General features: G+C 41.8%; 3 protein-coding genes across 3 annotated transcripts; 1 reads left to right on the top strand and 2 right to left on the bottom strand.

The window, feature by feature from the left end:
- The first annotated feature begins 218 nt into the window (after positions 1-218).
- Positions 219-2,729, top strand: aqp8b (aquaporin 8b). Its single transcript, XM_071921218.1, has 5 exons — positions 219-481; positions 1,086-1,212; positions 1,746-1,960; positions 2,332-2,466; positions 2,601-2,729. Exons 1-5 carry the CDS (start codon positions 222-224, stop codon positions 2,641-2,643), a joined length of 780 nt encoding a protein of 259 aa, XP_071777319.1. The 5' UTR covers positions 219-221; the 3' UTR covers positions 2,644-2,729.
- A 3,344-nt stretch (positions 2,730-6,073) lies between these two features.
- LOC139928635 (meteorin-like protein) lies at positions 6,074-10,203 on the bottom strand. Its single transcript, XM_071921251.2, has 4 exons — positions 9,911-10,203; positions 9,224-9,621; positions 8,041-8,100; positions 6,074-7,214 (listed from the first exon to the last, which is right to left on the bottom strand). Exons 1-4 carry the CDS (start codon positions 9,994-9,996, stop codon positions 6,877-6,879), a joined length of 882 nt encoding a protein of 293 aa, XP_071777352.2. The 5' UTR covers positions 9,997-10,203; the 3' UTR covers positions 6,074-6,876.
- A 3,785-nt stretch (positions 10,204-13,988) lies between these two features.
- cbx8a (chromobox homolog 8a (Pc class homolog, Drosophila)) lies at positions 13,989-17,059 on the bottom strand. Its single transcript, XM_071921224.2, has 5 exons — positions 16,895-17,059; positions 16,733-16,776; positions 16,279-16,344; positions 15,715-15,781; positions 13,989-15,029 (listed from the first exon to the last, which is right to left on the bottom strand). Exons 1-5 carry the CDS (start codon positions 16,961-16,963, stop codon positions 14,172-14,174), a joined length of 1,104 nt encoding a protein of 367 aa, XP_071777325.2. The 5' UTR covers positions 16,964-17,059; the 3' UTR covers positions 13,989-14,171.
- Positions 17,060-23,568: the final 6,509 nt, after the last annotated feature.

Genomic DNA, 23,568 nt, shown 5'->3' on the forward strand with positions numbered 1-23,568 from the left:
CAAACTTAGATTAATAAGAAATAGAGTCAGCGAGTCCACAGCAGGTCAGTGGAGCAATCCTACCTGATGCCCTGCCTCCAGGGTCTGTCCTCATGAACCTACCAAAGTTCAGGTGATTAGCTGACACAGGCATGGAGATATTTGGATGCACGCTGCGGGACAGCATCGTCAGTGTTGCATCTTCAGCTCTTACAACCAGACCTCTCTGAAGACTCTCCGTCATGGCCGATGAGAAGCTGGAGATGGGTGAAGTTGGGGCGTCTCTTATGTCTGCAGAACCTAAGAAGCCTCCGGTCAGACCTCCCAACAAATTTGAGCGTTTGATCCAGCCGTGCCTGGCCGAGCTGGTGGGGACTACGTTCTTTGTGTTCATCGGGTGCGTCTCGGTCATAGAGAATGTGGAGGCTGCAGGGAGGCTACAGCCCGCTCTGGTGCACGGTCTGGCTGTGGCCATCATGGTGGCTTGCATGGCTGAGATCAGGTGAGCATCATCTTCGGCATTCCTTCAAATATTTGAATAGCCTGCTTGTTTTTCTTATCTGTTTTTTCCCTGCCATGCATGCTGAGGTTTGCCATGAATTATGTGCTTTTCTCAGTGGTCAGAGGATTCTCTTCTGTGTGTTAGATGGTAGAGAAATATGCACACATCTTATATTTTTCAGAAGCAGTATTTCTAAATACTTTCCTCTCTTATTGTGTATTTGAGGTGCATGTTGAGTTAAAGTGTTCCTTGTTTAGATAAGGTAATAAGACAAGAGGTTGCAAAATTCTCCAGGCAACATTACTCATTCAGTAGTTGTGAATTCATTAATCTTCCACATGCTACTGTATAACACATCACATAACACCACATTTGACATTTTGAGGGATATGGCATTTATAAAACAGCCCTCAAATTAATAGATATTGCCCTGTTATTAGGCCAACCTACTAACATTAAGACTATCTAATCCTATATAGATGGTGCCCTTTAAAGTGAAGCTCATGACTAATACAAAGGTGAACGTATAAGGACAAAAACTCAAACAGCACTTTAAATGTAACCCTAGGAACTGAACTTTTGTACATGTCTTCTCTCTCCCCAGTGGCTCCCATTTCAACCCCCCGTTCACCCTGGCCATCTACCTGTGTGGGGGTATGGAGATGAATATGGTGGCCCCATACCTTGCGTGCCAATTGGTTGGAGGAGTGATTGGAGCTGCTATGGCAAAAGTGAATTGGTTTATCAATCTAAAATGTGGAGAGAGAGAGAGAAAGAGAGAGTATTCCATTGTCTCATCTATCGCATTCTTCATCAACCAACTACGGCAGTGGTCATATTTGTGTGCCAATTTCCATCATTATTAAACACGTGTTGCACAGCCAAGCTGTATTCAAACACACAAAACTTTATTTTAAATTCTAGTCACAATCCAAGGGGTTCCACAGATAGCAAATATGTCATGCTGAATTATATGGAAATGTGTATAAAATGATGCACAAGAGATCTAGATTTTTTTCCATTTGATGTAATGTGCAGCCATAAAAAATGTCATCTTGTGTTTGAATATTTTACTCAATATAAGCATGATCTAGCTTCAATGAAGTGTTGGAACGAGCAGGTGTTGTAGATTAAGGAAAAAATCTACAAATAGCTTTGAAGCTACTTAAGGGGAAAAAATCAGAGTTCAAGGGGTTAATACCATCTTAGAGTGACATATAAATAACTTCTTCACAACTGAATCATTGCTGATCAATGCCTACAGGCAATGACCTCCAGAGAGAACTATGCCAAGGCCCAGGGAGCTGCATTTGATCTGCTGCAGTCTGATAGTCAGCTAGGGGGCGCTCTGTTCGGAGAGATCGCCATGACCTGCCTGGTCACCATGGTGGTGCTGCTGGGGGCCGTCAACCCCAAGAGCAGGAGCCCCTTGGTGCCATTCATGGTGGGCTGCACCGTCATCATCAACGTCCTGGCTGGGTGAGTCACTGAAGAATTAGTGAGAAGAAGAATGGTGGATCTGGAGATGAGGAGTTAATTTCCAAAACTATATATCCATTTTAAGAGTAGATGTCACTTTTTTCTAATGGTTTAGATAATATCTTCCTGGCTTTATCCAAGAGATAAGATTTCAGGATCTCAAATTTCATTTGCATCTATCTACATCTCACATATGGATTGCAGACATGAAGATAGGATAGAAATGTACAATAAGAGATGCTCATCACAATAGTAATTACAGGTAAACCGCCTTGTTTGAAGATTCCTGCTCACATAATTATGTGTAACTCATCTGGTGTAAACTGAACTTCTCACTGAAGTTAATCTAAAGTATCTTTGTCTTTTCTCAGTGGGGATGTGTCTGGTACCTGTCTGAACCCAGCCAGAGCCTTTGGCCCAGCACTAGTGAACAACTATTGGACCTACCACTGGGTCTACTGGGTAGGACCCATCGCAGGGGGGCTAATAGCTGCTGCACTGGTTCGGTAGGTGCAGCACAACCTAAACGGAAACTTTAGATGATCCTGCTTTGATAGTATATTGTATGGATATCATGGACATATGTATAACTGACTGTTTGAACAAATTAAACCTATGCAATAATTTTCCTGTTTTCCAGACTCCTCCTTGGAGACAGGAGCATTCGACTCATCCTGAAATGAGACCATTGTACATGGATTTGAGTGAGATGAATCATGAGACAGCTGTATCATCTCCACTCAAAATATAACCCCCTCTTCTGTTCCACTGAGATGTTTGTATGTCCGTACACTCTTTGTGCTATATAATAAAGTACATTTTTTTACACAATAAAAAGTGAAGTCTTGATTCATCTTACTTTTTGTGCTTTGCCCATGAAGTGTGTCACTTGACTCGTATTCTCAAATTACAAGAGGTGGTCAAAGTGGTGATATTAGAAAAAAAACAGTGCTTTAAGCCTTGTAGAGAATTGGTTACCAGCAGGGATGTAATATTATGCTTAGCTCACAGTTTGAAGTTAAAATTAAACAAAGCTGCAGATGATGATTAAACTGAGTAAAGTTTACTTGTGGGATGAAAAACGCAATGGAAGACAGTCTTTGTACTTTGGCATGAGAGAGTGATACTGATTTGTGAATTAAGTTGCAGCTGCACATATAAGTAAATGATTGTAACTTACATCATGATACATTTTCCATTTCCATGATGCACATTGCTTCAGAGCTGCTATATATTGTGTGATAATATATATTTTCCATGCCTAGTTAACAGAAGTAAATTTTAGCTGTGTCATTCTCATGTTTTGTTGCAAGGCCAAAAGTACATAATAACAAACTGAATTTCAACCAGGTGCATCAAGTGTGATGGCGATTATTTATAAAACTTTGGACCAACTCTCAGACTCATTACCCTCTGAATCGACAAGAACATAAAAACAACAAAATCACATTATCCAAAACTCAATTACTACTACAGATTTTTAACCACATTTTCTGACCACCAATAACAGCAGACCAAATGGCAACCTTTTCAAAGCCAAGAGGCATCTCTGCTTGGGCTTTGTGCTCCTGGTACCCTACCCCTGGTCTCTATAGCAGAAGCAGTGAATGCCTATGCAGCACTGGAGGGCTTCATGCTGTTTCCATATTGTACCCCTGGGCCTCCCCGCAGCAGTGGCCCACATGGGAAAGCAGGCCAGGCAGTGGGATAAACCAATTACCCCCCAGTCTGGGTGGACTCCTGCCGCTGCACCGTCCAAACGCTCCGGGCCGAGCCCTCCTGGGCTCGTTCCCCATGAGAGCCTGCTGGAATTCCCAGAGATGAGAATTGTGTGGTTTGAAAAGCCTGCAGAGAGGCTATATTTTGCTTGGAAATTTGACATGGTGGCCCCCCAGGACAATACTAAGGGAGGAGATGTGGCTTCAAACTGGGCTTTTGCAGGACAAAATTTTAAAAAAAAAAGATTCTGAAAGGCTTGATTGATTTTTGGGCAATTTTTTTTATGTACATGTTCTTCCAAAAAGAGAACCTTTTTGCGATACCTTTAACTCAGATATACAGATATTTACAGCACAAGATACATACGGAAAATGGTAATTACCTTATGATTACATATTACCAGCGATTCTTTGAAAATCATTCATCTAAGAATATCTGTGCCAAAAGTATAATTTGTCTAGTATCTAAATTTTTTGCTGAAAAAGCCCAAAAGTATGTTGTTGGTTGCTGAGGACAGCTTAAATTGATATGTTGCTTGTCTGAGACCAAATTTTAGCTGAGACTGGACCAGGAGACATGCAAGTAAAGAGGATAGATGAGAGAGTGATATGAAAAATTAGAAATATCAGAGATGATGGGAAGATAAAGAATCATGCAGGAAGGCAAGACTGGCATCTTGTCTAAATCTCTGAAAGGAAATGAATTTAGAAGCCAGATTAAAGAAGCAGAAAGATATGAGGAGAGAGAAAGTGGATGGGGTGAAAGGTTGGGTTTCCCCTCCTCTGGCTCTCTGGATTCATTGGCCCTGACGTTTCTAGATGACAGCAGCCGTGACAATGGTCATTATGTCTGCCAGAAGCCTTGTCACTGCAGGGCTATTGTGTGGGCCCCATTCACCACACAGTCATTTACACTTTCATTGGCAGCTATTTAGTCCTAATAAAAAGTTCAACACACCAATTTGTGAGTCCTGCTCAACCAAGGAGAAGTGTGGAATAGGCTAAGAAAGCAGTTGCTTTAAAAGTCAATTAATTGTTCCCCTCTTCTGGGAGGGGCGAGGGGAGGAACCCCAGGCTTTGGGGCCTCACATCTGTCCATTCATCTCCTTGGGCTGTGATGCAGGGGCCACACCACTCAAAAGAAAAGTCTGATTCAGCCTGCTCATTGCTTTGGCCATCTAAGGCGCATTTGTATATCATTTTATGGTAGGGCTATCCTATTATCATAAGACGCTGATTAGAAGGAAAAGATGGGATGCAGAAGGAAAAAGGCCAAAGTAAGCTTGTAGGACACTTGGATCTAAATCCCATTCTCCTCATAAACCAGAGATTATGCAGGATATGATGGGGATGGGGGTGTAAGTTCTGTTTAAGCCTCTACCATACCACGCATCAAAAGGAGCACAGGGCCATACAGGGCCAGTGCATTCAGATGCTTGTGAATTGGAGGGCCTCATGAAATTCAGATTTTGATCCACTGTTCATGAGCTCAATTCAGTTCTAAACACTTCATCACTCACAGCTAGATTAACTGGCTAGATTCCATGTTAAAATAAAGAACTATCAATTATCAAAATGTTATTTTTATATTTAATGTGTTGCTGAAATAGCCTTGTTCTGAATCATACATTTGTGCCTGACAACAATAACTTCCAAATGTAGCTGGTCTTCATGTTATATGCCACATACTGTATGTCCACATACCAACTATGCATCTTCTGTATAAAAACAGCCTGTAAGATAGGAGGCTATTACAACTAAGATAATCAGGTAAATCAAATTGGGGAAATGTGTGATTTTTAAATTAGGGTTGTTCCCTATTCTAGCAAGCTTGAGAAAATAAGGTTAACATATCAAATCTGGCTGATAAAAGAGACAGAGACCTGAGATCTTTCTAATTTATAATATGGCAAGGAAAAATAAGCTCCTTTATTCACTATCCCAGCAGACTCTGGCTGTGTCTCTTAGCTCGCCACAATGCAACAGGGAGGACAAGCCTCACCCAGGAGGGGAGGGGAGGGGTGGGGGGGGGTGGGGGGGGGCAACGTCCACCAAGTCCCCTGCCTCTGCTTTCACCAACAATCAGGGTCATCCGTCTCTTGGCTCTAACATTTCTTATAATCCCCGGATAAAGTATGATCGGGTTGTTGAATTGCAATTAAATAAACAATTCCAAGAAAATGTTTGGTTCTATAAATTGATTGCACCATAAAAACTGAATTGATGAAACAGTGTAGAGAAAAAACAATTTTTAAAAACAACAAAACCAAGATTTTACTCAGTTTTAACATGTATTCACTATCAAATGTCTATTTCTTACAAGAAGAACTATTTAACAAAACATCCTTTGAATAAATGCCAAAAAATGTTAGTACTATTACAATGGGTTCTTCAATACATCAAATAAGATATTTTGTCTTATAGACATTTTATAGCCAACAATGACAAATGATAATCCTTATTTGGATACACAAAAACATTTCATTCAAAGGTCTTTTTTCATAAGAAAATAGCATATGCATATGTAGTCTACTGTATATATAAATAGACAAAGCAGAGATGCGTTCAAACTTTAGCATTGTTCATACCCTGTAGTGGACCTAAGTGATACAAAACCAAACAGAAATGACTCACAATAAAAATAACTTTACAATCAAATATGTAGCCTACAAGCCTATTCACTGTGACAAATTGAGTCAAAAATTCTCCACGATTATGAATTGGCAGCTTTAATCTAGCCACTTGATTCCCTCCCGCCACAGTTCAGAGGGCAATTGTCACACAGAGCCAGCAAAGTGAACAGCGGTTGGTGTGGGGAGGAGCACAAAGAGAGAGCAGCAACCCAACCCCTTTTCAGTCCCCCAGGACCGTGGGCAGTGACGGGACAAACAAAGGCCGGCCCTCTCTAAGCCTCTTCCCACTGGGGAGGCACCAGTGCAGGAGGCCCTGCTCGCTCAGCTGGGCCTCTGTTCTGGTCCTTATAATGTGTTTTTCACCAGCGCTTCAACAGCTTTGTCCCAGCTGGTCCCTGATGTCGGGTGCCACCTTGATGGCACAGTCCCATTGCCATGACAACTCAACTGGGCCCCCACAGTGCCAGCTACAGAAAAAACTTAGGGCAGAGGGTCCCTGTGGGTAAAGACTGCCCCGAACCGAATGTAGAGCTCAGTAATGCTAAAAGTAGTACAAGACGCTTCCTCAGTCCAAAGGGAAGTCACAGGAATTCCGACGTGCCGCCCGGGCCGTCTTGTAGACAGACAGGAAGTCTTTGTATCGGGGGGCACACCCTAGCCAAGCTTCCCCGAAGTGTTCTGACCCTGTGAAAAGAAACTCCCCGCCCCCAGGCTTCACATGGCACTGCAGGAGCGTATGGATGTGTCCGTGCCAAGAGGAGACGGACCTGGATGCCCCCACGGTGCCCTCTTCTTGCTCGAACACCCCGCTACGCTGCCAGTACACCCTCCCGCCCGACACCTCCACCAGTGAGGACTGTCGCTCCGGGTCATGGGACACATTCTTGATGTAGCCACGAACCACTGGAAGGAACAACCAGCAGAATCTCTATTAGTCCAGTTATACATTTCAAACTGTCAAGGAAATAAAATGAACAATTCTGTGATGCATAGTTGATCATAATTGTCTGTAGAGATTCAAAGTTCCCTCCAAAAGTTTCTTCCACATCCCCCACTTTCTCTTTTCCTCCGTGACAAAAAAGAGTTGCACCCTTTTTTTGTCCCTCTGTGGCCATTTACACTTTCACTGGTCAGCTACTTTCCCTCATCAAAAAATCGAAGATGGCGATTTGTGAGATTAGGGCACGGGAATCAAGCTCTAAATGGAGTTGGGCTCAATGGACCCATTGCTTCTGCTCTGTTGCCGTCTAAAGCACATGCCCCTCCCATTATGCAGCCTCAGCCCCCCACATCTGTTGGGCCCCCTCCGCCCAGCAAACAGAGCTGCTTTCTGGGAATGGATCGGACCATACATTTTTTTTTTTAACCTTTATTTACTCAGGGAAGATTTGCTGTGCATGTATGCTCTTTTTCAGCACCATTCTGCTTCACACTTTTGGAAAGGTTTATACCCAGAAACATTTATATATTTATATCCCATACAACCACAGTCTTCTACTGTTTGCCATTGAGCAGCTCCACAAAGTTTCTCCTTCAGTATCTCACCATTCGGCTACCAGCTCACTTTACATTGCTTTGTGAACAAACAGTCACGAACCAAACCAGGACATTAAGGATAGGTAATGGGCATGAAAGCTCCAATATGTCTTAGTGGGGATTAAATGGGGCTTTAAGTGGATTTAAATAGCAATAGATGTGGAGATAATAGTTTGTCATTATGAATACCCACCAAAGTCACTGTTGCAGATGGCCATGAGGAGTTCTGTGTCATTGCAGGGCCGGCATGAAGCTGTGGGTAGAGAAAATTAGAAAAGAAAATGAGAAAATACTTTGTCATTAAAGCCAACTGAGTAAAAGTTTAGTTGATTAAAACCTTATCAAATCCTTTTGTCTGGCATCTTTAGCTGGACAGATTTCAGATCTATGATAGGTCTATCAAACCATACACAGTCCAAAGCATTATGTTGAGAGCTGTAGACTGAGACAGACTGATTGATGGATGGGTGTCACTTCTCCACCCTACCACTTCACTTACTTATAATCTGACACACATACCAGCTCCATTCAACTCTCTCCTCAGATCAAACCAAGGGTCAGATGAAGGAATGCTGCTCATGTGTTCATGCTCCATTCATTGCTCTGCCCACCACACCAACTCCAGATCAAAAACCTTGACTATCTTGACCCCCATGTTTGACTCCTATTGTATCGGCCAAATTGAAAGGCCCCATGCCAGTGCGAAGACTGCAGAAGTCAACACTCACATTCTCCTCCACAACCCCGCCAGTGTGTCAATACAGAGACGCGATAAACCAGACAGACAGAGAGCGCAGCTGGCTATTATCACTGGACATAGAATGACATCACCACATTGAGACGGGCCCGCACACATAGCCTACATAAATGCTAACAAACACGCATGCACAATGACGAGGCATTTGCGGAATCTGCAAAATATTTGCCGTCTCAATTGAAGCCCCTGTGGGCCGGAGCCCCCCGGCCGCCCTGCGGTCTGCTCTCTGCTCCCTGCTTTGTCCCCGCCGGACACCAGACAGACAGACAAAACACACGGCTGGCCAGCAGCTGCCCGCTCCACTCTGCATGCTTGGGGTTTGCCTTTAATTAGATAACCGACTATTAGTCTGAGACTAGCAAGTGGCCCCTAACCACAGGATTGGTCAATTAAACTACAGGTGCAAAGTCTCACATTCTATTATATGAATATAAATAGCCTACAATGAATAGAACAATATGAATACTTATTTTATCATGCGACTAGGAATAGGCAAAATGCACCAATGGATAGGTTTTAATTAAACTTGCATTTATAAATATAGCCTCAGGTGTTTTTAAATGTAAAAGGCTTGATTTGAGATTGTTCTTCGTGCCCCAAAATAGACTGGCATACTCACTCTGCAGCCCACTGTGTCCCAGGTTGGGCGCAGCACTCCTGTTCCCCAGCAGCTCATATCTGAAGCCCACCATGGGTCGGCTCACATAGCTCTGCGGGCTGGCCTGGAGGTAGATAGCGGGCCTCTGTGGCCCATCTGCCCGGAAACAGAACACCTGCTCCGGCCGCCCGCCATCCGTCATCAGCAGCTCGAGCTCTCCGGCGCGTTCGATGTACACACTGGCTCCGCGGAACGTGCGGGACGGTTTGATGCACACGGTGGTGCGCTGGGCGTAGGACAGGTTGGGCTCCAGCACCACCCTGAGGCCCTGGCCCGGGTAAACCCACCGCACTGAGCCCTCTGTGCAGCGCAGCCGCACCTGAAGCACCGTCCTGGAGTCCCCATCCGCACCCAAACCGCTGCATCCAACGGGGAAAGACGACTGATTAATAAGTCAGCAATATCAAAGAGGTTTCACCTTATTCCAAAATTCAAATAAAGAATAATGCATAGACAATTAGACAATTTTATTGTATTATAGGGTAAGATGTAGGTGAATGAGAAGAAAACTGTCTGTATGCCTTTAAAATGGGCTACATTAGCCTTTAAAATAATAATAATAATAATTTAATCTGTCTACCATAATCTATTTCATAATCATGGGTGTTGAATTTAATTTTGAATTTCGTTTCAAAAGACGTTCCTCACCTTCCGGTCCAGTTGCATAGATCAGCCGCACAGTGCCATAACTGAAGAGCCAGTATAGAAATCGAAATAATCCCATTTGGCGACATCTCAACCACAAGAAGATAGAAATCTAAACTCAAATTGACGACAACACATGACTTGAAAAGTACAGTGTCTCAGTAGAAGAAGTTAGAAAGAAGTGCTGCAGCACCACAATGCTGTGATTCAGCTTCAGGAATAAAAGACATGAGGCGCTTCATTTGGTGTAGCCTACACCTCTCTCTCTCTCTCTCTCTCTCTCTCTCTCTCTCTCTCTCTCTCTCTCTCTCTCTCTCTCTCTCTCTCTCTCTTTCTCTCTCTCTCTCTCTCTCTCTCGCTCCCTCTCTCGCTCTCTCTGCCCCCCCGCCCTCATTCTCTCTTTCAGTCCACTATTTGTGTAAAATTCAGATTTTGCTAATTAGGACGGATCCAGTTGTTGGAGACTGCTGGTCTCTGCAGGTCTTTGTCTTTGCTCTCTAAAGAGACAATCCGTTTGAAAGCCTTCAGCCATCTGTTAACATCAGTGAGCCTATTCCGGCCAGTGAAACTACAACGCCCTTCCTCTACTCTATAAGAGGCAGTTTATTATACTTTATTTAACTCAAGTTCTCAGCATTTTAGTCTTTTTTTAAATTTTAGTTTTCAGTAGGCCTAATTTAATATTTTTGCCTCTCTAAAATAAACGTGCAATAACATGGTGTTTCATTAAAGCCGAGATACAACAAAGTCTTATTAGGAAAAGTAAAAAAATAAAAATAAAAAAATAAAAATCAAACTGACTAAACCCAAAAGCCCGACATGTAGGCCAACTATTACTACTCCATAGCCTACTTCTATACTATATCCAACTATGCAATACGAATATTCTTCATCACAAGATCAATTCAAAATTATTTAAAATCATTTAAAAAAATACAAAATAAAAACGGAATGAAAAACATTAGTTTTATGTATGTGTAGGGAGGTACAATCTTTTCAGGAAAATGAAATAATTAATTCATTGACCCAAAACCAACACACTTTCTGTGCTTGAGCTTCATCTAGTGGCAGGTTGACGCAGCGCACAATGAGCTCACATCTGGAAGCTAAAATGTAGGCTTCAGGCTATACTGGCCCGAAAACAGACAGTGGGAATATAACTCATCAGCCGCTAATATCGGAGATGAATAGGACCTGGAATGCGTTACATGGCTTTCAGCAATGATTAATCTACTAAGGATGGGCAGTTTTAGCCTACTCAATTTTAATCAAGGTCCCTGTGCAAAATAATTTGGCACTAATTCAAGTTCATGTTGGTGGCGACATCTTGTGGAGGTAAAGTCTATGGGCCGTAACCAGAGCGGTGATGGCTGCTTTTCAAGGCCTGCGTATATTCCCTTAGGCAGCATCAGATCAAAGGCTTGAGGTTTTTGATGGGTATGTCGTTGAGTAAATTACACTCATATGGAGAATTTGGCCAGATGTTTTCTCAGCTGCAGGAAAAGCCTTTGCTGCTCTGCAGGGGCGTCAATTCACTAAATCCGAAGGTATGGCAAATATAATTTGCCATCACAACTTAGAAAACCCGCTTATTTCAACGAAACGCCCGGGGGACAAATGGAGCAATGATGACTGACAAGATATTATGTGGTCTATGTGATAAATTATTAGACGTAGGTCACATAGAATATCTTGCACAGACGCGCGGCTTAGAGGCAACGTTGGTCCTGAATGCTCCATTATGTGATTGTTTTTAGATAGGCCTATGTCTTCCAAATACATTTCTGGTGATTATTATTGCTTGATCTTCGCTCTCCATTATATTGAAAAAACTATAGGATCAAATTTGGACTCAGACTGAGGTATTAGGCATGTGCCAACACCTCTGCTATACCCAATGCCCTGTTTGGACAGGGTTAAAGCTTTTGACGTTTTGATAGTCCGCAAGTTGGTTAATATTACAATGGCCCCTATCCTGTCTCTCATTTAAAATGGGTGAGCCAGAAACCAAATGGAGATCCTTTACAGGGGTACTGGTTGGTCTGATTGGGTCATGTGTCCCAGAGAGAGAGGAGAGCAAAATGAATGGAGGCTTTGTGCGGAAAAGAGCCGCCTTTTAGTGGCGCACTGCACCCTGAATGCTTTATCAGAGGACCAAGGTGATGTAGACTGTCCCTGGTCTGACAGCACTTTCAGTGTTGAAAAAAAATCATACAAGCCATGCAAAGTTGCTACAGAGACTCAATATGATCTTAAACAAAAGCCTCACCTTTTCCAAAGGACATAATTGGTAGCTATAGCCTACCAACAATAAAAGCAGGAGACTAGCGTTGCGTCTTTCAAATCACAAACATTTTGTTTGCAATTTGACTCCTTGACCCAGACCGACATGGGCTTACAATTTACAAGCCTCATCATCTCTAGATGTCGCTCTGTCCATTTAGCGGTTAAATGGCTCAGGGGGTGCCTGTAACCAAAATATTAAAATAATTAACAGATGAACGGTTGATAAAATTAAAGCCGCCAAAGCAGACTCGCTCCATGCTCATCAGTGTAGCGAATAAAGCAACAGTCTCGCAGTCGGGTTTGGGCCTAATTCTAACTTAATTCTCCACTTTTTTACAAAGTTAAATCATTTGACCACATACAACATGGTGGTGGTGGCGATGATGATGATGATAATTATCATGATGATGGTGATGATGAAACAGATAAGACTAGGCCTAAGTTTCAGGCAATTTAGGCCTATAAGTGTATCAGTTAGGCCCAGTCTAGTAACTCAACAGTTCTGGGTCATATCATTATAAGTCTAATGATGTAAGATGTGTAGCTCTTCTGTTGTTCCTTGAAGATGATTGGAATGAAAACACATAAAATCAAATTCAGTTCCTTCTTGAGATCTTGAGAACGGGCCTACATTATCAGAGGTGAAACGGTGAGGTCACGGTCACCGTTTTTATCTGTGAAATCCCCTATAGCCATCTCAGTATAATGCCGGAGGACTCATGGTGTAAAGATGCCATAGGCTGTGTTCATCTGCAGCCCACAGTAGCCTCACATGAAAAGCAAGCTTGTCTGAATTAAATAAGTTACTCTTCCCAATGATAGCAGGCCTACATGCATATTGGAGGTCCATTATGTTGCCCAAATCACTGCTAAAATCAATCCTGGAATTATTGGGCACATTACTACTTTTGGATGGTGACTTTGGATGAGAAACACTGGTATAGATATCTAATATAGTGCAATAGTCAGGGTGTCAGTGCAATAATCAATACCTATAGGCTACTAAAATCGATCCAAAAAAGGCTACAGCTCCCTCCGCCTAATTTGATTAATCAAACATTTTAGGCCTAGCCTATATATTGCAATTCTGAAGAGTGAATACTGTTGAAACCCAGGAAAAAATATTTCTGTTAATAGATCTATTAAAAATGTTGTGATTTGAAGAAGATATATAGAACAACTGAAGATAATTAATATTGACCCCGCGGTTAAGTGATGATTTCGATGATGTGGCACGATCCTGCTACCTAATAAACATTCCTAATAATTATGCAAGAAAGGCTGAATAATGTTTGTTTGTTTTTTCTAGGGGTTTTTCAAATGAAAAAACAACGCAATTATTATAAGAACCTCCCACTCAATAAATAAATAAATAAAAGTCCGAACAAAGAGTGATGGAGGGGGTAAAAAGATGACTGGAAATAATCTTCAAACATCGGTGTCATTTTGTGCTTTATATGAGGCTCAGCAGAGGATGAATCCAAAATAAATATCAATCCGTATATCCAATTCCAGTGTTGCCCTAACGGGGAACACTGTGTCACTGTGTTGAGTGGCATGAGCCCACATGTTCAGACTGTGGGAATATTTCACATGGCTAAGATGAATGACAACGGAATGCAGGTTTTGACTAGAATGGAGGCTATTTATGATAATATGCTTCAACTATTTCTGTAAACAATGACACAAAAGGCTTCTGTGGATTTAGATGCAAACTATAAACAAGTAGAGGGCGTAATATTGACAATTTTTAGGCGAAAACAAACTGCAAATGTTACAGACAACAAAATATCCATTAGAAGTTATGTCTCTGATTTTTAATTTGCTCAACAGGGTATTAAATATTTCGTATGTACACGGAGAGTTACATAGAAAAAATATAGTAATACGGTAGGCTTGTTAGTTAGTAGCTTCTTAAACAATTATGAATATATATAGGCATATATTAAGTCTTCTGCCCTACATCAAAAGCACGTACTCATCTTTTATCTCTGAAAAAGCCTTTGTCCGTGCTGCTCTCTCTGATGGTGACCGTCAAGAAGTTCGTCGTGACATCTGTCACAGTCACGTTATCCAAGTTGCTGAGACTCGGAGTCCAGGACGCGTCTGGTCGCTTGGATGACTCACTGGCCTCAGCCTGTCTGGAGATGACAGCAGGTTGTTCCCGGGGCCCAGAATACTCCTCAGCCCGACAGTTGTGCTTTTGTGCCAAGTGCTTCGGCCTGGGCCGAGGAATAGACATCCTAGTCAAGCAATTAGTCCTGTGCCCCCCCTGATTAGCCTTGCGCACATCTGGATTGCGTGCGGAAGTTTGGGACAGGCCCGCGCTCCCCATATGTCTCTGCTCATGGCTCGACTTGGGCGTGATCGTGGTCTCCTCTTGAAACCTCCTCGTCAGCTGCATGAGGCTGTGATCAGACGTCTCTCCGTGCTGATGCAAACGTCGGGACATTTTGGACAGACCGTGTGGCACCGGCTCCTCCAGTAGCCTGCTCCGCTTATTATCAGGCTCTGCCGGGCTGTTCCCATGATCTTTATTATAAGGTAAAATCTGCTTGGGCTTGCGCCCTCTCTTTTTGGGCACACTGGCGGATTCCTGGAGCGTGAATGAGGCGGGTGGAGCCGGTCTGGGCCTCCTCTCTGGCTCTGGAGGTCGGACATGGACACATTCCCCTCTGTTGACCGCGCTCGGTGGGAAGATAGTGGGGACGACGGTGCGTAAGCCCTCCCGGGCCCTCGGTGTTATGACAGGCTCCGGGATGGGATAGGAAACCTGGATCCCCCTTGGAGCTTCTCTTCTGAATTCATATGTCTTGGCTTTGGCTTTGACTTTGGCCTGGAGACAGAGAGAAAATAACAGTTATAAGTTATAGATGACAATCTGTCGTCTCTGGAGGGAATTTAATAGTTTAAGAGAGGCAGCTGGGGATCTATTTGGGTACATTGGACTTTCAAGGCTTCACCCAAAAGCTGCTTTTTGTTTGTTAAGTAATACAGTCATTTTAAAATTGTATTAAAGAATGAGGAAAATTGAAGCTTCAACCAGAGGCATAGGAGTCTACATTATTTTATCTGGATGCTTGCAGAATGTGCACATACATTTATCATAACCAACAATTTCAATTAGCCTAAATTATTTTGAAAATATATAAAAATGATCAAACCTTGAGAACGCTAGAAGATAGGCTAGTATTTGATAAGATAAACTACCTTAAAATTGCTTTGATGGAGAAACAAATCTATATTTTCTGCCGGGTTACACTTATTCCAATGAAACAATTTTCACCTCATGAAATAGCAAATAGTTTTAAATCTCTTCATTAATGCAACGAAGTATAGAGACAGCTCTCGTCAAAAACAACTCAATGACACTCCAGTAGATGTACAACTGATATGGCTGCCTAGCTGTTCATGTCATGGAAATGATTCATTTGGGCCATAGGTTACATGGCATGCCCCATGACAGGAAATGAATGCAAACCACTATAGAACTGTTAAAGCTGTCATTAACATTCACTCACCTTCAAAAGAAATGTCTCGGGTTTAGGTCCCCTCTTTTTCGGCCCAAACAGCTCCCTTTCGCGTTCCCTGGTGAATGAAATATCATTAAAAGATTCACCACAACACTCATTTGAATAAGCACACTGCAAAACAAAGACCGCCTTAACAAGTCATTTCTCATTTAGTCCCATTTAGTCTTAAAAATCTTATTTTCTTAGCAAGTGGGTAAATCTGCCAATGTGTGAGAGAATTCCCACTTGTTCCCAGCGCAGTTTAATTGTTTCAGGATTACATATATATATTTTAGAAACAAGTGCCAATATATTGAGAAACAAGGCAGGTCTCTCCACTAGTATCAAGACCTGATTCAAGAAAATAATTGAAACAAGTTGATTTGCATTGGAAACAAATTAAATCATCGCCATTTGCAGGTTTCTGTTTTCACTTGTTCAAAGAAAAAACAAGATTTTAAGACTCAAAACTAGACTGAAAGACGAATGATGATGAATAGTTTTGTGGAGCAGAACGCGTGCTGCCATCTCATTTCTGCAGAGAGGCCTACTGCTGCGCTGTCAAACCCTCACCTCTCCTCGAAGGCAGCAAAGAGACGTGCATCCAGAATGTTTTCCTCCGGCTCCCAAGTGCTGTACCTACATCAAAATAATGAAGAGGGAGAGGTGTTCTGGGCCGTAAGGGGAGCGCATCACACGCCTAAACAGACACATGGTACACTTTTATCAAAGCTGCCTCGCTTCGTGCACTGCAATTATCGACTACGTAGCGGACAGTGACGCACTGTGAACTCAGCCATTGCTAAAGCTAGTGGTGACTTTACATCCCAGCGGGCTGATACGCACACATTTTCCAAACCGTGCTGTTGCGCACAGCCGACCTGGCCTATACAGTAGGCTCTGCTATGAAACAGTAGACAGAGTATATGTATACAAACAAAATATAACGACAGACTCTGAGCTGCTGCAGTTGTGCGAGCGGCCAGGCAGGAGCGCTGTCCTTTACAGCCTCGGCGATTATACTCACTTCTGAGACCAACCCTTCCATTTCACAAGATATTCCCAGCGACCCTGCAAAAAAGATCCGTAATAGATTCAGGTTATCAGCGGATTGCCTTTCGGCGCTGCACAAACAAATGGTTGCGTAATAGGTAGAGACACAGCCTGTGGACAAAAACGCAGCGAATACCCGTCTTATACGGCGTTTAATGATGGACTCGGCTGCGAAGACGCTCTCACCAACAGCCGAGAGCTCCATGGTTTACATGAACCTCGTCTGTTTCTGCCTGTGTTATTTTTTGTTTTTGGCTTTCCCGTGTCCTCTTCGGGTTGTTTAATTCCGCACATCCCATAATACGCGATGTGGGGATGACGTCATCACGTCTTTTTCTGTTGCCAGGCACCGCAGTCGGTAGGAAGGATCGTGGTAGAGCACATTGGCTCAGCTGTTGCTACGTGCTCCGGGTTGCTGAGTGAAGGGGAGGAGCCCCGCTGCTCTGGCTGCTGTACAGGAATGTCTGGCAAAGTAGAAGAGCCAAAGTCAGAGGCTCTCAAAGGGGGGTCCGGGGACCCCCAGGGGTCCCTGAGGGGAGTCCAGGGGTCCCCACCAAAAGGAGGAATAGTTTAATTCCACTATAATTAAATTGATTATAAATTATCCTAGTGAGAGAATATATGAGATTGACTATTCTAATCACAGGTTTCACCGTCATCACTGCCTCCCACGCACAACCCAGCTTTACAAAACAAATACATCTATAAATATGATTTAAAAATAAATAGAATATATGAATAAATCAGCAGCAACAACAATTACCAAATTTGTTTTCAAATCGGGGTCCCTGCGACAAAACCCTATTAAATGGGGGCCTATGGTCTACTCGAATGTGCGTCTACTTGGGGATCCGTGACATGGAAACGCTGGAGAAGCGCTGGCCCGAGTAAACTCGGCCTCAGGCACAGATGAGCTCTTTAACATAGGCTCGCAATCGCTTATTTAAAAGGCTTTTTCATAACCTGTAACGACACATTTTCATTACAATTTCACATATTGCACAGCATCGAGTCACAAAAAGGCCCTTTCATCATCTCTATGTGCATTACGGTGCCATACCGTGCGTAATTGGACTTTTGCGCATTATGGCTTAAATTCTAATTTTACGCATGGCACGCCTGTCCATGAAAAAGCACAAAATCTTTGTTTGAAAGCGCAGATAAATTAGCTTAGTGCTTAAACATCGCTTGTAATAGAATGCAGTTGCACAGAAACTATATCAGGCAAATCTTCAATCTTTCAATCTTTCAATTAATTTTGTATAATAAGTCTGAGATCACCGACACTGCGGTTCAAATATGGCTATACATTTGAATTTGTATAGTATAGTATAGTTTAGTAGATTGTATAGTTATTGCCACACATGCTTACTCTATTGCTCTTAGTAAGCATTAGACTGAACGCCGGTGAGATTCCTCTAAAGGGAGCAGCCATTAGACTTTAGACGATTAAGCGCAATAGTTGAATTATATAAGAACGGGCATTTTTATAGGAAGAGCTGTTTACACACATTGAAATCCAGCCACAAATCAAATGACATAATTAAATCGGAAAAGGTAGTCCAATGAAGGTGAGAGGTTGAATATTAATTGCTTCACTCAAAAATGGTCAAAATTGCCTCAAATAACAGCTTGAAGCCGGAGGGTATATAAAAATGTTTTGTGCATCTGTAGACAATAAATTTGATTGAATCCTGTCTCAACTGATTTAATCATTCTGATACAATTTTTCGTCTCCCTTTCTGTACATCTAAATATGGGCACGAAGGCCTGCCACTTCTTATAAGAGACGTTTACAAAATAGGTGTTCAGTGATTCTTCTGTGACGGCAGGAAACATACAGTGGTAAGACTAATTCTGAACAGTGTTGGGATATTATTAACAGCACTTGGAAACATTTGTTGTCATTATTATTACTATTATTATCATTATTGTTATCATTATTATTATTATTATTATTATTATTATTATTGTTTCTTGCTGTTATACAAATAAAATTAAGTGATTAACCTACAAGTTTCTTGATTTCATTGCACATAAAATATTATATTTTTGTGTCAATATGAACCCATTATTATTATTATTATTATTATTATTATTATTATTATTATTATTAAATTAGTTCTGTCTTTTTTTTTTTTCTTTTTTTTTTTAATCTTTTCTCAAGGAATCATTGGCATTCGGCCCAAGATTGTCAGCCTTTAATTGAATATATTACAACTCCGCATTGTCTTGTAATTGCGATTAAAACATTCTTTCACAGAAAAAAACCGAAGAAAAAATGCATGGATGCGGATCTTTAACTATCATTGAATCTCACATTCTCTGTAGGTTTCAGGTGCAATTTTCTACATTCATCAGCCCTTCATTTATCCAAGAGGAGCTAAAGGAAAAGAGCCAAGATAAACTTACAGAGGAACATCAAGGCATAATCTTAAAATGTGTAGCCTTCATCTGCCAGAGCCTCCATGATTAGACCAACATCAGCCAACTTTATTAAATTGCAAATCAAAGAGATGACATTCTAAAATCGAATGGATAACAAGGGTCATTTAACAATTAAAAATGCGTTCAAAATAATAAAACATTGGCGCAATACGAATATATATATTTTTTCTATCAGCCTCAGTTTTTATACTACGATTTTCTTTTTTCAGTTAGTGTATTTCCAATATATAAGGCATGCAGTCTGCAGCCCTGTCACAGTTACACTCAGTAGGCCTGTAGGAGTTTATTCACTAAACCCTAAGGTATGGCAAAGGCTCTGCATCTTATACCTTCTGAACTCTTTATATCGACTAAATTTCTGGGGATAAATATGGCAATTACTGATGACTGACAAGATGTTATTATCTGGTCAATGTGATAAATTAATAGATGTTGGTCATTAAGCTCTGCTGCACAGACGCACAGAACTAAAAGGGAACATTGGTGCCGCATGCTCCCCTGATATGATTTTTTTTTAAAAGATATGACTTTCAAATAGATTTCTGTCGATCTTTTGTTTGACCTTTGCTCTCCATTATATTGATTAAAACTGTAATATCTAATCTGGACCCACTCAGGCTGAGGTATGGAAAGTGTAATACCTTGCCATATCCAAATGACGTCCATGTGCCATGCAAACTGTCTACTGTTTAGCTCAATTATTCATAAAGTCTATTATATAATATCGGATGTGGAATAAGCATATTGCAGATGTGTAAAATGGAATCGCAACATGGAGATTCATTTGCTCTGTGGGCACAACATCAGAAACCAGGGAGGGAATGAACCTATCCCCTGGAGAAGCGCAGCCACGTTTGCCACATCGTCTCTCCCGATAAAAGCATAGTCAATCATTGTCTAATATTTGCCATAAGCGCGCGATCTGTCTGTTTAATTAATTTCCCAACAGACAAAGGCGGGCGCGCCGCGGACAAAAGATGCGTTGTGGCTGCCGTCGAAATATGAACCTCCATTTTGATACAGTCAGAGCCTCCAGACCGACATTTCCTGTCGGTACTATATGGTTTCTTTTCAGAGAGAAAAACGACGGGTGCATGTTCAGGGGAGGTAATGGAGAGACTGCACGCTGCGGTTCTCCATATTTGGTGGTGTGTCGATGATAAGTGAGTCTACAAGCTTGACTGCAGAGCCGCAATGGCGACAGCCGTACATGAATAAACAGTGCTGGCTCTGTGAGAACATTATTGGCTCTCTGGTTTCTGGGCAACTGCTGCACACAGCTCGCTGTTCACTGTCCTACTTACCGGGCGACATTTTCTACTGAAGGTGGCTCGCAGGTTTCAGATCAAAACCACAAGTGAGAAAAGACGACGCTATGTGGGTCTGAAGCTTTGCTTATTTCAATGCAAGAGCGCATGGCGAATTAGAATGCATTCTCTACCAGGTTCCACCGCAGGTCTTTCACTTCTCATAAGCATCTAATTTAGGTATTTAGGTTGGATCTATTTGTATTTCATAGTTCGTTCTGGTTTAAAAAAAACAAAAAACAAAAACAAAAAAAACATGCATGTTATCATAACCTTACCCTAAACAATATGGAGTATAGCTATAGCTACATCAAAGGCCCAGCGAGCCTATTTATATAATTACATTAGACTATTTATATTTCTGTAAAGGCAATGAGGAGCTCATTTAATGTGTTATTGAATGCACTTCTTCATGAAGTTTCCTTTCCAGAAATATGTTTGATTGTAATTTTTTTCAGGTAGACCAGGCCTCTGCTGGTTCACACTCACTGGAATGATCTTGCATGCTTGCATGGTCCTCTGAGACTATACGGAGATGAAACCAAGTGAGTGCATGGTGGGCACGATGATAAAAGTGGAATGTGAAACATCACACTTGGTCTATAAATATGCTCCCCTGCGCAACGATGTTTCAGTTTCCTGCACATGCATGACAGTCAGTTGGTTCGAAGGCATGATAGATAGAGAGAGAGAGAGAGAGAGAGAGAGAGAGAGAGAGAGAGAGAGAGAGAGAGAAGGAGAGAGATAGATAGGTAGAGAGAGATAGAGAGAGAGAGAGAGAGAGAGAGAGAGATGTAGGCTGTGTGCTTATAGGCTTTGAGCAATACACCGAGACATATGGCTGATGGAGTAGACAATAAAACGTGCAACTGTCTAAAATTTGGGTAATATGTATATAGGCTATAGTACTTTATCAGCTGATTTTCGCAAACGAGCTTTAAAATGTGTTCTCTCATTGGTCCATGTCTTTGGTTGCCATTTCACAGAAATATGTCCCTAATATGGATTAATCCATTGGTTGTGTTATATTTTCCTATTTTTTCTGACTCTTTTGCCGTAGTATTTTATTGGAATTCAATAAGAGCTTAGCTCACCCAGCCTAAAATCCACTGAAACTGCGGACCTTATTCGTCAGTTATGAAATTCAACCTGTTTTTACACTGCCAGCAGCATCAGAGCGCTCGGATCTTAAGTTTATTAAGTCTTCCCACTTCAGCGCATTATTCTAAGCAACCATTTCCTACACAAGACCCCCAGAGAAGTAGAGGAGAGAAAATGGCTGTCTCTCTTTCGGCGTTAGAGACTCTATAGTTGAAAATTTGACACAGACAGAGTTTGAGCCCAATATAAAGCTGAACTAATTACTGTGAAATTGTAATGACGGTTAATTACAGATGTATGAGAAGTACCTTACCGATTACTGATATGTAAAAGTAGACTAGCCTAATCCTTTACTGATGAGGCTATTTTTTAGATTAAACCTCTGGTGTCTTATTTAATAGCATTTAGAGCGCTATACACCTATTACACGATTTGAAAATAATTTTCTTTAGTAATGTAGATTTTCCTGATAGGAGCTTCAAGCCAGAAAATTACATAGCCTACCATTTTCTCTGAGAAATGTTGAAACGGCACTAAATTGACAACAAAATCAAGCTCACAGCAGATTAATTTAGTCTATTTGAAAACCAAATGAGAGAAAATGCTGGGAGAAGGCATCGTGGAAGTCACAGCTTCGCTTTCACCGCAGTCTGGTAACATACGTCTGATTTCACCAGAATTTATATGAAGAGACCATTAATTATTTAAATGATGTAGAAACACAAAATCAGGCGGTATATGGATTATCAACAGTTTGGCTATTGTAGACATGCCTGCTCTCCTCTATAGGGACATGTTCTTTCTTTCTTTCTTTCTTTCTTTCTTTCTTTCTTTCTTTCTTTCTTTCTTTCTTTCTTCCATTCCTTATGTCTTTCTTTCTTTTCAATGCGAGGCTACAGTGTTTCTCGACTTGTCTTAATCCCCTTCAAGGTTGCTGTGTTTCTCTGACAGCATTCTTTGATAGGCAACTCCCATGGGAAACGTAACACACATTCCACGGCCTTTCTATCATTCAAAACATTCAAGCGTTAATCGCACAATGACTCTCGCATTCTTTCTATCGGCATGGGACGCCAGCATATCAATTTCTGTCTAGTTTCAGATCAGAGAAGAACAAGAATATACAGAGGCCCGCCACGTCTCGCTTCGCGTCAATCAGGTCCTGAAAAGTCATAACTGAAATTGAATTAATTAAAGTTGGGCCAGCCTATGTGTCAAAGTGTAGGTGTATCTAATTACTTTACAGGTCTTGGTGACTTGCCTACCATCTAGATTAGAAGTAGCCTAATATGTGATAGAATAATATAGCCTACGGATTGCTGTATCATAGTGACCCAGGCCTACTATGAGGAAAAACACACCCCAGGCCAACTAAAAGCTGATGCAAATATCATGAAGCCTCCCTGGAGACACGTCATGTTTAAATTTCATGTAATCCCCACCCCACCCCACTACATTGTGGTGGATTGCACACACCTCTGTGGGCAATGTGATGGTCAAATGCCAACTCTCCACGGATCCTTTCTTCTTCATGATCTCAGTACGAAGGACATAATACCCTCACCTCTTCCAGTTATGTTGTGTGTTTACATTCCTGCTCAGGGAAGTTTTAATAGTGCAAGTGGCCAGTGCGGTTATGTAAGACAGAGGGCCCTTTGTGCAGGATTGTTTGTGATTATGCAACATGATCTGTTGTTCTAGGTTCACAACCAAGTGACTGTTTCTAGTGTGTTTAATGTTCCGTTCTCTCTCCACGGGCAAAACGGCTTCAGACAGGAACAAGTTAACAACATTAGGGATGTTATGCGGCCAAATCTCAGATATAAGGAAACGTTGCCCGTAAATGTCAGCAGATTGTAAATAAAGAAATATTTCCCCGTTGTGCGCATGTTGAGTAACAAATAACACGCCCAGCATGCCGCCGCCACCGCATGTCAATACCACAAAACATCAA

This window comes from Centroberyx gerrardi, chromosome 7 (genome assembly GCF_048128805.1).
Source record: "Centroberyx gerrardi isolate f3 chromosome 7, fCenGer3.hap1.cur.20231027, whole genome shotgun sequence".
Taxonomy (NCBI): domain Eukaryota; kingdom Metazoa; phylum Chordata; class Actinopteri; order Beryciformes; family Berycidae; genus Centroberyx; species Centroberyx gerrardi.